Source organism: Glossina fuscipes, unplaced genomic scaffold (genome assembly GCF_014805625.2).
Source record: "Glossina fuscipes isolate IAEA_lab_2018 unplaced genomic scaffold, Yale_Gfus_2 3, whole genome shotgun sequence".
Classification (NCBI taxonomy): Eukaryota; Metazoa; Arthropoda; class Insecta; order Diptera; family Glossinidae; genus Glossina; species Glossina fuscipes.
This window is the reverse complement of record NW_023998417.1, coordinates 4700483-4714993: the sequence shown is the minus strand read 5'-3', so window position 1 is coordinate 4714993 and position 14511 is coordinate 4700483. Positions and strand designations below refer to the sequence as shown.

The 14511-nt window shown below is 31.0% G+C and overlaps 1 protein-coding gene across 4 annotated transcripts in view; it reads right to left on the bottom strand.

Annotated features, from left to right (window-relative positions):
- Window positions 1-14511, bottom strand: part of LOC119634926 — a 117590-nt gene that overhangs the window by 36614 nt on the left and 66465 nt on the right. For 2 of the 4 annotated variants that reach the window (XM_038029361.1, XM_038029364.1), the window contains exons 2-5: window positions 13081-13365; window positions 6433-6791; window positions 6273-6322; window positions 4709-4824 (exon numbers count right to left, since the gene is read on the bottom strand). In XM_038029361.1, coding sequence (XP_037885289.1) covers window positions 4709-4824; window positions 6273-6322; window positions 6433-6791; window positions 13081-13365 — 810 coding nt within the window. The remainder of the gene's footprint in view (window positions 1-4708; window positions 4825-6272; window positions 6323-6432; window positions 6792-13080; window positions 13366-14511) is intronic. The other 2 variants (XM_038029363.1, XM_038029365.1) reach the window with 1 other exon arrangement.

The window sequence follows — 14511 nt, the reverse complement described above, 5'->3', positions numbered from 1 at the left end:
CTCTTCTACACCATCTCACTCTGCATATATAATAAGAACTTTAATTATGTGGTTAAAATGATGTGTATTTTTGTTGTTGTTGTTGTTTTCTGCATAAAGGCAAATAGGGATTTTGCGTAGACACACCCGCATGAAAAAAAGGGGTAAAAAGATTTAGTAAAAATTTCCTGTTTTTTTTTGCTTTTTTTTTTTTCCTTTTTCTTTACTGTCCTTTGTGGTTTTTACAAATTTATATTTATTTCACTAAATTATAAAAATTATTTCGGTTGTCTTTTCGCTACTTTTGCCATACTTAAGCATTTGCGTGCTTTATCATTTACTGAAAGTTGCGTTCAGTGTTCTTAAGTGGTTAGAAGTGTACATGTGTACGCTTAAAGATTAAAAACAGGTTGTGTGCAAGAGTTGATTCTGGTTAATTAATAATGTTAAGTTTATTCGTATTTTTCGTATTTAGAAATTCTTTCGCTTTAAAAATATTTAAAGGCGTTTTCGAAGTTACTTCACTTTTACAAACAATTTGTATGCATGTATCCTAAAAGATTTTACACATTTATTATGAAAATTAAATATAAAATGCATTTTAATACAATCATTGAATTAAAGAGTGGTTTCCCTTAATAATTAATTAAAATTTATTATTATACTGCAGAGCATATGCGGCCCGAAGGTATACTAAATTTGTGCGGATGCATACAACAGGCAAAAGGACTTGAGATAGATTCACTTTTTATTGGACCGAATCGATATAAATTTGTCCGTCCGTCCTATGTCTTGTGCTCATCGCAGTGTGGGTCTCAATTTTTGGGATATATTGATGTATGAAGAAATTTGATATACCGACATGTATGTAAAAATCGTGAGAAATCCATCTTTCAGTTTTTTTTTTTTTTTTTTTATATATATATATATATATACTCCACACCACTTTTTGCGCCAATGTATGTTAAGCTAATGCGGATATATGCAACATCTAGAAAAACTTGAGATAAGTTCTGAAACCTCAATGTTCGTCTTTCTAGCTTTTTTCCTTGTCTTCAAAGATCGTATTTTTTGCGATATTTTAATGAAATTTGATAAGCTAATGTATTTTGGTTCAAGGATGAAATCTATTGAAAATGGTTCGGATATGTACCACTTTTTCGACCACTTCCCATATACGGTCTTATTTTGAAAATTTATTATATGAATAATTGTATTAGCCAAAGACCAACACTACGTTGGGTATTTAATGGTCCGCCACAATGTTTTTAGTTATTTTTTATAGGTAGCTGTGATATCTTAAAAAGTTTGTATAGCACGAACAAAGAGAAACTACTATGAAGACTAATACTATAGCTAAAAGGGAATTAGTTCGACCTTAATAAAATTTACTTTTTCCTTTTATTTTGTTTATCTTGTTTGAGAGAAAATTTTGGTCAAAGCCGTATATAACTTTCTTGCTTGTTGATATTTCAACCAACATAAAATTTCTATTGTACTGCAATTGTGATCGAACTTTTCATTGATTTTCATTAATGCATAAAACTTATTTCTTATATTTTTTCTATATAGATCGCATACATATGCAGAATACAAGAATCCTTCTTAAACATACTTCATTCTCTGCGTATGTGAAGTTCATCAGTTTTTATCGGTAAGTAATGGAATTTATTTTATTAAAAAAAAATATTATCATTGCTTTAAATGAAAGTTATCCGTATATTAACATTTTCTTGCTCAGCAGTTATATGAAAATATACTGGTAGTTATATGTAATTATTATTAGTGCATAAAACTGATCAAATGTCGATAATTTTTAAAAGCATTTCAATCAATCGTTGATTAGAGATATACAAACATCAAGTGTTTTATAAGCAGAGCAAGTAGAGGTAAAAGAAGAAAAAAAAAGATAAAGCAAATCTCTAGAATATTTAGCATAAATGCGACATATAAATATAACCATTTCAGTAGAATTCTATTGGCCTAGATTCATTCGTATATATATATATATTAACGAATATTAACGATAAAGTATCTGTACAAAGCAATGAATTTTTTTTTAAAAGTCTTATAATATTTAATAACTAAAGTCTTTAGTTGGCCCTTCAAAGTGTCGAGTCTGAATTAGGGATTCTAGCGGCTCCTTTGAAATATACCACTCATGACGTACTCATATAAATAATTCTAAAACAATTTTCTAATGCTTACTCCACTCATCGACATGTTGTTCAGCTCTTTTCAATATCTAAAGTTAAAAAATTGCAAAATTCCGAGAAGAGCTGATCTTCAATGTGTTTCAGTCATTAAGGCTTCTTATACAGCAAAGACGATAAATTAGAACAAAACGAATAATGATTTAAAAGGAAACAATTGTGTAAATGGATAGCCAAGATTCACTCTAGACGTATAAACTTTTCCTCTCAAGTCATTTGTTTTACGTTACCAATTGAAAAGTTCGGGTATTCGTCATTTTCTTCAACCGCACCTATGATTTAGGTTTTCTTGTGGTTTTATGTTGGCAAAAACATAAATAAAAACAGTTTTCAATATTCATTCATTATTATTATATAAAATTATTAGGAAATTTCCTGACATCTTATCTACGTTATTAGAAATGATTTTATAGATGATCGCTGGCCACCTTTTTTTATTGCATTGTACAGAAATTTTTTTTTATTCTTAGAATGTAATCATTTTTTAATAGCATGTCCATCTTATGCCAGTCAAGTGTTAGTTGATTATTTGATTTTAAACTCCAGCTTGATCGAAGTTAATAATCGTTTCATAAAAAAATGTTGAACTTTTACATAATCAAATCTGATTTAGAAATAATACGTAAAGCGGTGGTATTGCTTGTATAAGTTCTATCTATACCTAGACCTTGAACCTATAGTTCAAGGTCGCAAAGTATTTAGGAATATAAATGGACTAAGTACTGCTGGGCATTAACATGTTTCTGTAGGCTACAGTTTTTTATAGGCCGCACTTTCCTCTTCTTTCTCTAAAAATGTTATTGATCCTCTTAAATACTTTACTAAGCTTCTGAGCACACTACCTTATAGGATCTTGTGTTATTTTTTTTGCTTAATTTGCACGTCCGTTTGCAAGATGTTGTGTCAGTTAAGTAAAAAAGTCTATGCGTCACGTCTCTGCTTCCTTTTTCTACTTCTTGCAATAGTCCAGCTAGTTGTTCAGAAACACGTAAAAGGATTAACAAACTTGATTAATTCGGATCGGATGAGATCTTAAGCCGATCATGCAAAATTTCGATAAAACAATGCGCATGTGCCAGCAGAACCCGTCGAGGTCATTTGTCCAATGTTTTGTCCCACACATAACCCTATCCTATGTGTATTATGATTCAAGAAAAAAAAGTCACAATACAAAAAAGAACAAGCATCTGCTTTCTATTTAGTTCAAATATTGCACAATTTGTGGAACACCCTATACATATATATATATATATATATATATCTTCTTTGAACTATAAAGTATGTCTTTGCTTTTCTCTAAGGAAAGGCTAACGCCAGTGTAAGCTCATCTAAGTTAAGCGGTAGATATAGCATTATGTATATATCTTTGTATGTATCTATATATATTTGTATGTACATGTGGAGAATAAGTTTTTGATGAGAGGAAATAAAACATTTATGAGCGAGAAACGTTGCTAGTAATACATGAAATTATTTAGCGTGAAATCTTTAAAGGTTTATGCGAATTTCCAAAAAAAAAAACATACCTATATACCATGACTCGATTAACTGAAATCATTTTTTGCAACTAATAAGTTCTTTCGAAACCTATTAATTTGTCAGTTTTGTCGAGAGTAGTGCTCTTCATACTTAGGTCTTTTTTTTCTATTTTTTTTTTTTTTTCATTTCATGTACATGTATAGGGTTCTCTGTTAACTTACTTCATTTTCTACAAAAGCTTTGTAAAATTTAGGAAACAATGACTAAACAAACGGCACAACAAATAAAAAAAAGCTCTTAAATCCTTTATTCAATATTCTTTAATTTTTATAACCCTCTGCGAATTTTTCCCATGATTGCTTACACGTTTCCAAAAATTCTCGAAACACCTTAATTGTATGTGACTTACATGCCTTTAATATCCGATTTATGTACATTTTATAAGACTTGCAAAATTCTACCTAAGATGTACTTTAAGAGGATTTAACAAATCGATGGATAGGCGAGAAAGCGAGGCAGAGAGAGAGAGAGAGAGGGAGAGTGAGAGTGCGAGAGAGATAAAAACATTTCAATGTATAAATACATAAGAGATTCGTCGTTTCTTTGCTTTCGATTGTTGTCTTTATGAACTCTCCTTTCCTTTTCCTTTTAATACCCATAACATAAAACTTGCCGCGCTACACATCTGCTTTGTTTAGGTTTTCGGTCTTCGTTGTTCATTTTTCCTCACACTCTTTTCTATCCATGTTTATGGTAAATTATTTATACATGCGTTAGTAAATTCTTGTATGCATCAGAGAGAGATTTGTTTTGTTTGGCAAATTGCTTTTGGGTTATGTTATGTATGTATGTAAAAAAATGTTAAAAAAAAAAAAAAAAAACATATGCAAAGAAACATTTCATACGAAGAATACCTTAACTTCGCTTTCATCTCTCGTTAATGTTTTTAACTTATCACTTTCCCTTTATCTAAAGCTTAAAAAAAAAAAAAAAAAAAAAAAAAATACATGAAATTTTTCTAAAAGATATATACTTACTCGCGCTTGAGCAGCTGCTGTATTTTGCTGATTATTACGATCCCTGCGATTCACTGTTTTTAAACCTTTCAGCAAACGGGCCAATGTTGTGCGCTTTTTATTTTCACGACCTTCTGCTTAGCATATCAGAAATATATCAAAAATACAATCGTTAAAATAAGCGAAAGAAATATGCATTATATATAGCGAGAGAGAGAGAGAGAGAGAGAGAGAGAGAGAGCGAGAGAGAGAGAGAAAGAGAGGAGGGAGTTACTTTTTAAGTCAAAATGACAATTCCCTAGAAAGATATTCAAATGTAAAATTTGTTTCTATTTTTTTCGTTTTTTTTTTTTTTGTTCTTCTCTTAAAATTCTATTAAATTTTTTCAGTCCACAAATCTACAAATAATTTACAAAAAATATTCGAACAATGTGAAACTTTAGTAAAGTGATTGTTGAAACTTACTAATGAGAATTTTTGAATGTAATAACATTTGTAATATCATCATCATCATCATCATCATGAACAGATTGACTGACAAGTGCTTATGCGGGTTTTTTTTGTTTTTATAAAAATATTAATAAAATCTGCCCTTGTTTTCATATTACATTGGTCAACGGTGCACTTTAACAAGTCAAAGTGCATGATACCATCTTCGAGAATGCATAGTATAGTAGTAGAATGCATAATCGCATGAATTCGAATGTAACTCTTATAGAGCTTGAATACCTGCCTTGTTGCTATGAAGGCATTTCGGTGCAATCGGTGTCCGGATGATAAGGAAATCACCATTCAAAAGTTAAATATCTTTGTGTAGAAATGTACACACACACACAAACACACATATACAAACACATAAGATAAGATTTTCGTAATAAATTTGATATTCGAAAATTTTATTGTGATTATTAACAAATTTGAAGCAAAGTCACGAAATCTCTGACAAAGAAATTACGTAATTTTCCCTTTTTGCTCACCCCGGTAGCGATATTACCATCAATTTTGTATGCATTTCGCTTTGATATAAACGTTTACGCGCTTGCAAACTCAAATCTGGGCTAAACAAAATTTTATTCGTGGAAAACCCACTGTTTAGTAAATGTTCCTTTGGGCTAGAGGAGCCACACTCGCACTTTGTCATTTAACTTAGAGCACAAACGTGTTCTTGAGCAGCATAAAACGCTGAATGAATTTAGCTTTTCATCTGAACGCCCTCATGGACGCACAACTCTATCGATTGGCACTATAATCTTATTACATCAATACGATCTCTCTGAAGAGATTTTGAAACGGAAAAGACTCGGATACTCCTCACTATACCTTCTATTTGTATCGGTTTTTCAATCGTTTTGTAAATTTACCGTAAATGGAATTTTTTTTTGTGTTTTTTTTTTTTTTTTCGTTTTTAAATCAAAAAATGTTGCTTTCACTTTTATTTCTCCTCTTCTTTTCTCTCTCATCCCCGATTCTGCTTCCTTTCAGTTATATATATTTACTTATTCACTTCTCCACATATCGATCCCTCTCGCTTTCCATATGAGAATTGATCTTTTTTGTTTTTACATTTTATCTGAGAAATACTTACCCGCATTTGGTGGAAATTCATAAAAGTAGGCTGACCGAGGACTTAAACAGCTAGAAAAGAAAATTGAATAAAATGGGAAATGCGAAGAATTGAATTAATTGAATTAATTGTTTGCTTTATTGCGTTGATTGTTATTTTTGTCGCTGCATACGAAACTTACTTTTGTTGCAGAAAATTTAAATGAGCTGCATTGGGCGGGATTTGTGTTTGCAAATGATGTGGCAGAACTTGATGTTGCAATGTGTGATGTTGTGCTGATAATGCCAGCTGTTGTTGTTGCTGCTGCTGCTGTTGTTGTTGCTGCTGCTGTTGTTGTTGTGGCGGTTGTAAATGCGCTGACTGCACGACAGTAAGTTGCTGATGCTGTTGCTGGCTAATATGCGCCTGCTGTTGTAACGTCTGCTGTTGTATTAATTGTTGCTGTTGCGTTAAAACACCGCGTGCCACTCGCGGTGCAAATACACCATAACCAAAACCATAAATTTCATCTTCTTCTTTGTCGGACAAACAGCTTGAGGGCTTAACGTGGCAACCCATAAGGTAATCAACCCAAAAAAACCAGCGAACGAAAAAGAAAAAGAAAGAATAGGAAAAGATTTGAAAAAAAATGGTTGTAATACGCGAAATATATGTATGTATGTGTGTGTTTGTGTGCTCTGCTTTTTTAAATTCTTCAGTCAAGTTTGATAGCAACACAATCTTTCAAGGTAATATTCGGTTACTACTTAAGGTTAACTTAACGTTGACGATGCGAAGGCCTTAGCCTTAGATGCCTTTTTTGTGATTTTCTCTTTCGAATTTTGCATTTTATTATAAAGCAAACGAGGGGTGGCCAGTTGAGGAATGTATTCTTTCCAGAGAAACACTTAATAAATGAAGAGAAAAAATGTCCAAAAAAAATTAAAAAGAATAAAAAAGAAAGCAAAACATAATAAAAAGAAGAAGAACATTTATTTTCTGCTTTAGTTTCTTTGCTATTCAATGCGCGGCTATGAGATTATGGTTAAAAAGAGAAAATGCTGTTTCAAGTGGCTTCTTTGGCTCAACACCTTGGGGAATAATAAGGACATGCAATCATACACATACAAGTGGACATACACATTCATACACACACACACATATATATATATATATATATATATATATATATATAGTTAATCATACCAACTGGCGGACAACACAAACAAATAAATGGCCAAGTTAACAATGTTGTCAAAGTTTGTTAAGTAGTATAATTTCAAGGGGCTACTTGAGGGCTATTCGCATTAAAATGAAATAGAAAAACAAAAACTAAAATGTAAAGAAAATTATATGAGAAGACAAGAGAGTTATAACGAAGCAACCGTGCACTAGCCAAAGCAGTTAAGCAATTCAGCCTAAATAGGTTAAATAAAAATGCCTACTTCCCCTTGAAAAGGGCGGATTGAAAGTTTGTTTGTTTTTTTGTTTTTTTTTTTTTTCATTAAAAGAAACTCAAGCAACTTAAGTGTATATAAATAAATAAGAAACTCCAAGTCAACTCGAATCGAATCTTAGACACCTGTCGCTACCTAATACATATATATAGCAAAGTGTGTTAGTTCCATATTTGCGGTAGATTTTATTGACAAAAATTTTCTTAAACATATCTTTTGTTTTGTTTTCTTAAATATTTTACTTATATTAGTCTTATCTGTGATCAGATCATATTTAAGTCTATAGTAGAGATTAAAAAAAATTCCAACTTTTCACTCATATTCTACATGTATTTCCATTGGTCAAGGTTAAAAAAAAAAACAGGAATCAACTAAACGGATATATGTGAAGGAAGAAAATTGAAAGATATCCGACTATAATTGAATTAAATTTGAAATTTTAACACTTATTAAGACTTTGCTTAATTCATAAAGTTTCGGTAGCGAAACAAACTTGTTACAAACATTGTTACGAACTGATTGAGACAACTATTATACCTTTCACTTTTCTTACTTGAGTTATATAATAAATAAATGGAAATGTTGTTTTTCCTTTCAAGTAAAAACAACATCATTAAATAGTTAACAAACCATTATAATGAAATAAACAAAACAAAAAAAAAAAAAAAAGAAAGAGAGAAAGGGAAAAATAAAACAGAAAATTTCAAATCAAATGTTTATCATACGCAACGTTATACTTGAGTTGTTTTATTATTTTGCCTACTCTTCCTTTCTGTTACCACTTATGCTTATGCTTAAGCTATTGTAGTAATGTAATGTAAGTTTCTTGTGTTTAGGTTGTTGTTGTTGTTGTTGTTGTTGATTTTGTTGTTGTCGTTGTCGTAGGTTTAAAAGTTTACGGAAATTAAATTTTTCCACATTAATTTGCCTTTTATTTTTTAGTGCTTTTGTTCTCTCTCATTGCATGTGAATATGTTTTTTTCTTTTTTTTTTTTTTATTGTATGCAAAGAGAAAGAGTAAAGAAATCCACAAAGAACTTTATAAATTGTTCAAACAATTTTCTTATTGAAAAGTAAGTTCTCTATCTGTATCTCTCTTCTCGTTCTTCTTCTTTTCTCTTTTTACGTATATTTTTTGTATACATACGCACGTACATATTAAAAATAATTGAAGAAAAAGCTGCCTAAAGGCACGAGAAAAACTGAAAAGAAATATTTTGCAGTTTGTTGTTTAAAAAAAATCATAGAGTGATTCAAAAGTAACCGTTAGGTTGAAGTTATTTTTCATAGTCATCTAGAAGTCTGGTTAAAGTTACTAAATGTTGGGAAATATTTCTTTTGTGGTTAAATGCCTTCTTAGATCTTTTCTCTTTTATCTCTTTCCAACCGGCTTTGATTGTTGGTGTTATCTTTTCGAATCTCTTAAGACTAACACTAAACTAAGTACTGACAATTAAGATTATCGGCTCTTTTTTTCATAAGAGATAACTAATCCTTTCGAATCTATCGATAACTTAGATTAACTTCAAAAAAAGTAGAGAAAATATCACATAATGTTGCGACATTTTAAAGAGTTGGGAAAATTTATTTTCAGTATGAGATAACTAATCCTTTCGATTCTATCTTAGATTAAGGAGAGAATATCTTGAAGAATATTTTGCGACATTTTAAAGGATTGAATAAACTTATTTTCTTGTGCTCACTTGATTGTGCGAAAATATGATTTACATTTTATGAAACACAATTTTTTCGAAATTATTGCATGTAAGGTCATCAATACATTCTATTCATCTTTACTATTTTTAAATATGTAATTGTTTATCCAGTAACATACAAATGATGGGGAAAAAGTTTCCAAGTTTCTTCAACAAATATAATTGACTAAAGTGACACATTCATTGTTCATATATAGATATATATGATTTCATTTTTTTCATGAAAATTGTGTCCAAACTGAAGCTAGATGTGCCAAATTAATGTTAACTGCTGTTAATTCCAACCTACTGACACTGCAATCTACATTGCTTACATTGATTATACCTATAGTACCAGAGAAAGAAAAAATAGCTATATAATGCAATCGATATCATTACACACAGTAATATGATGGTAATGTTGTAAAGAAGTCTTCTTTGCTTTGTAATTATAATTTTATTTCCATCGGGAAAGTCGTAAGAATGTAAATCATAATTTCGGACAAAAGAATGTATGCACATGTATTGGATATGAAATGCCAATAATGTTGTCGTCAATATGTTTAATGAATTTTTCAAGTTTTTTTTTAATAACTTTATTAAATGATGGCAGCCTTTATAGCGATATTTTAGTACTTTATCTATATGATAAATATTGAATCAATACTTTCTCAATTTTTTCATTAATTTACTGATGCGCTGATATAAGTATGAGAAAAGTCTTTAAGGCTTTCCCACACAGCTCATAGTAGGAAATTCCATTCTCCTATAAGGATAAGGCAAAAGTGTTTAGTATTAAACGATACTATCCCGCCGAATACTTGTAAATTTTTGTAATGTTGTTAAAATGATGTGTACCATTCCTGGCAATTCATGGCAATTAAAAGATTTAATTTAATCTTACTGTCTGTTTATGCTTTTTGGTTTTTACAAAATGCTTACAATGATTTGAAAACTTTGTCCGAAATAGCAAAACTTTCTCACAAACTTTATGCCCTTTACATTAAGCTAAGAAATCAGTAAATTATTTGAAAAAGTTCGCGCATAACCCAAAAAAATGTTGTGCGTAATGTATAATGCCGCTGGTGTAATAATATTTTCAATATTTTGTTATTCAGCTCCTTTGGATGCCCTGTTATCTATTGACGTAGATAGTATTTTCATAAGTATTGAACTGTTATATAAGTGCTGCAGCAATATATTGCATAAGTATATGTGTATTGTGTCAGCAAACAGTATCGCGTCACTTAATTATAGAAAATATTGTTTATATATTCCGTAGCATGTTAATGATATTTGTGATGCATTCCGGGCAGCAAAACGTTAGTGGAGAGTATACAAAATTCATTTGGGACAACAAAAATTGTTTATGGATAACGGACATTTCCTCGCAAATAGGCTGCTAATAGTTAACCGATATTCTTGGCAGACAAGAAAAAAAATTGATCACAAATATCGCAGATTCGTTTCGAGCGAACGCTTGCAATAAGTTTGATTAGGTTTAAGTGAGGATATCATCGCGATTAATAATTCTTTTTATTTTTCAAGTAAAATTTTCGGTTTACAAAGTATCTTTTTGATTGAAAAATTTTCAAAATAATAATCGAATAATTTTCGAAGCAACTTTTCAAATTGGATCACTCTGCTAACCTTTACTCTAATGCATCTCACGCTCGCTCGCTCTCTCTTCCTTCCTTTTTTTTTTTTTCGTTTATATATACGGGAGTTTATGGATGTTTGGGTGTGTGTGGGTGTGTGTGTGTGTGCGCTTTTTTAAATGTGTTTACGTATCAAACTCATCTTATATATTACAGGAGAAATGAAAACATAGTGTATGAAATGATTATTACCAAGTCTGGGATGCCATTTCGTTCACTACACATATGCTTGTTGTTGGCGAAAGAAAAGGAAAAAAAAAAAAAAAAAAAAAAAAAAAAACAATAAAGAGTAACAGTAGTCAGTACCTCGTATACATACATATACAAAATGAATATGTAGAAGCGATGCATGGAAATATATAAAAAAGTATAGACACTCACACACATATCTATGTAGATGCTTGCTGCCTGTGTGTATGCAGATATTCATTCGCTTCAGCAACCATGTGCCAATTCGTTATTGCCGTTATTGTTGTTGTTATTTTTTATTGTTGTTATTGTGCCCGTTGTTACTATTGTTGAGTTTATTCATTTGTTCAGTTCCGTTTTTCTTTTTTTCCCTTTTCCACGTTTCTTTTTTTTTTTTATTCACTTTTTTATTCTTTTTTTTTCTTGTTTTTTATTGTCGAGTCAAGTTGTACAAGTATGGAAAACAATTTCGGTTATTTTGTACTTTGTATGTTTTTTTTTTTTTTTGTTTTAGTTTTGTATTTTAACGTTAACAACAACAACGTAAAAGTAAGTACACATGCTTGCATACATAGGTGAACGGTATGAGGAACGTAAACACACATACACACACACACACGGTTGCAAACATACAATATAAAGTACATACTCATTTATGTGTGTATGTTGAGAAATACAAATATGTGAATACATACGTATACAAACTTACATTCATTTACACATATATATGTATATATATTACTGATGCATACATATAAAGAAATAAATGTATACACACCGATATATACATATCCATATATATAAATACATATATGTATATATTTATTATATACTTAGTCATAAAGTAACATGAGTACGAGCGTATTGCTACTCTTTAAAAAGGCTATAAAAAAAAAAAAATAAAAATAAAGAAAATAAGGAAACCCAGGAAAACTAAAAAATAGACATTTACAAAGCATATATGGAAAGTGTACAAAAATAAGATAAACGAATAAACGAGTAAACGAACGTTAACAAACAAACAAATCAACAAACGAACCTTATAATCCCTAAGGCCATGTCAACACAGCGCATTTTGTTTTATTCTTCTTTAAAAAAAAAAAAATGTATATATATATATATATATATATATATATATATATACATACATAACCAATATACATACACACAGACAAAATACAATAACAAAAACTACAGTAAAATTTGAAACGGAATAACTTATTGTTAGATATTTTGTTTTTTCTTTGCCATATTGGGAATCCAAGGAATACACCAATGCACACAAATAGATTCTATGTATAAGTAACCGAAAATTGTTGTTCAATGTCTTCTTTTGCTTTTCATCAGCAACTGCATCATCATCATCATCATCATCATCGCCGTCGTCATCGTCATAATGATGCTTTCTCGCTTAAAAACATTAATAAGAATTTTTATGATGTACTCTGACAGTAGAACAAAATAAAATAAACAAAAAGTCTTGTTCTTTTTTTTTTTTTTTTTGTTTTTGTTCTTATTTCCTATTGATGGCATTTGTAGCAAAATTTAATCAAAAAGCAACAATAACTATCGTACAGCAACAACAGCGACCTTCATTTAAGGCGTCTTCATCATCTATCAATTGGCCCGTGGCTCAATCGACTCAAATACTACGTAGAGTGCGTTTATTGAATTTGTGCGTTGATGCTTGTTCAATGTTCAATGTAATAGTAGTGGTAATAGATAGATGTTACACATTACAAAGATGACAATGATAATAATAATGATGATAATGATGATGATGATGATGATGATGATGATGATGATGATAAAGTCGTACGATAAGCAAACAACAAATTATTGGTATACGTACCGAATATTTTCCTGGCACATAGATCGGTTGACTGTGACTATTGGGTAGACCGCCGCCATGACTGGAATTGCCACGATGGCCGTGATGACGATGATGCGTAGCAATACCACTAACACCGCTACCGCTGCCGCTACTCCCACTGCCGCCGGCCGGATTCATGGGGCTACGCTCAGCCCATGCTGCTTGTCTAGCATTTTCTAAAGCACTTAAAATATCTCCGAAGGGAGCCATTAACAATTCACAATAAACGGATGCCAGACCCTCTAAATGGCCACGTTGTCCATCCTAAAAGCATACAAAGGAGAGAGAAAAGAGATAAAAAAAAAAAAAAACAAAAAAAAGAAAAAAAAGAAGAGAACATACATGTATAGTAGTAGCGAAGTGAAGTGAAGTAAAAAGAAAACGTTACGAACAAACAAATAACAATTGAAACTTCAATAATGTTGCAATCTTAATACTGTTGCTGGTGCTGGTGCTGCTGTTGCCACTTTTTCCTTTCCGTTACTAAGTAACTACAAGTAACTAACACTGCAACCATTACCGCACTAACTATGCTTGCAATGTTTAACTTTTATGGTTGTTTCATGAGCTCTGCTATTGCGAAGGCATGCGATTCAATTGCTTTGTTATGTTCTGCATACACAATATCAGTATTTTGAATCGATATAAAACACTAGACAATAATAATAAGAAGAATGAGAGAAAACGGACTAAAATTCTCCATCTTCCCCCACCTTAAAGTAAACACAAAAAAAAAAAAAAAAAAAAAAGAAATCGAACAGTGAGCGTAATAAAAAACTGTGCAGTATGTATGATGTAAAGCGTGAGATTGAAGATTAAAAATTAGATATGACAACTCATTCCTGGCATAGATAACTAACTAACTAACTATGTAGCTATATACAACTGTGTAGAAAATTACCAAAGTGTTAAGGTGAATGTCATATACCTGCTGCTACGATGTTAAGGGTATTTCAGAGTAGCTGTCATGTAGCTACAGTTTATCATAAAAGAGAATCCATAAAAAAAAATGAAAAAAAGGAAAGAGAAAATCGAAAACACGAGAGAAAAAAAAAGAAGAAGAAAGTAAAAACAGCAAAGTGTGCAAATGTCCAGGGAGCGATTGATAGATCCATACACATGTCTATGCACGCTCTATGAATTCGGTTTTCGGTTATGTTACCACTATTGCTACTACTACTACTACTACTACTACTACCACTACTACTACTACTACTACTTTTAGCGAATGGTTGACATTTGATAGGATCTCTAAGTACGTGCGAATTCCTTTCTATTGATTGCTACCTTATGGGCTGCCTTGTTGGTTGGCCAGTCGTACATAGCTAAAGTCATGATAAATTGATGTCAATTTCTTGGTTGAATGATTTAATTTGTTGCTTGGTTAGTACACGATACTCATGCAAACAT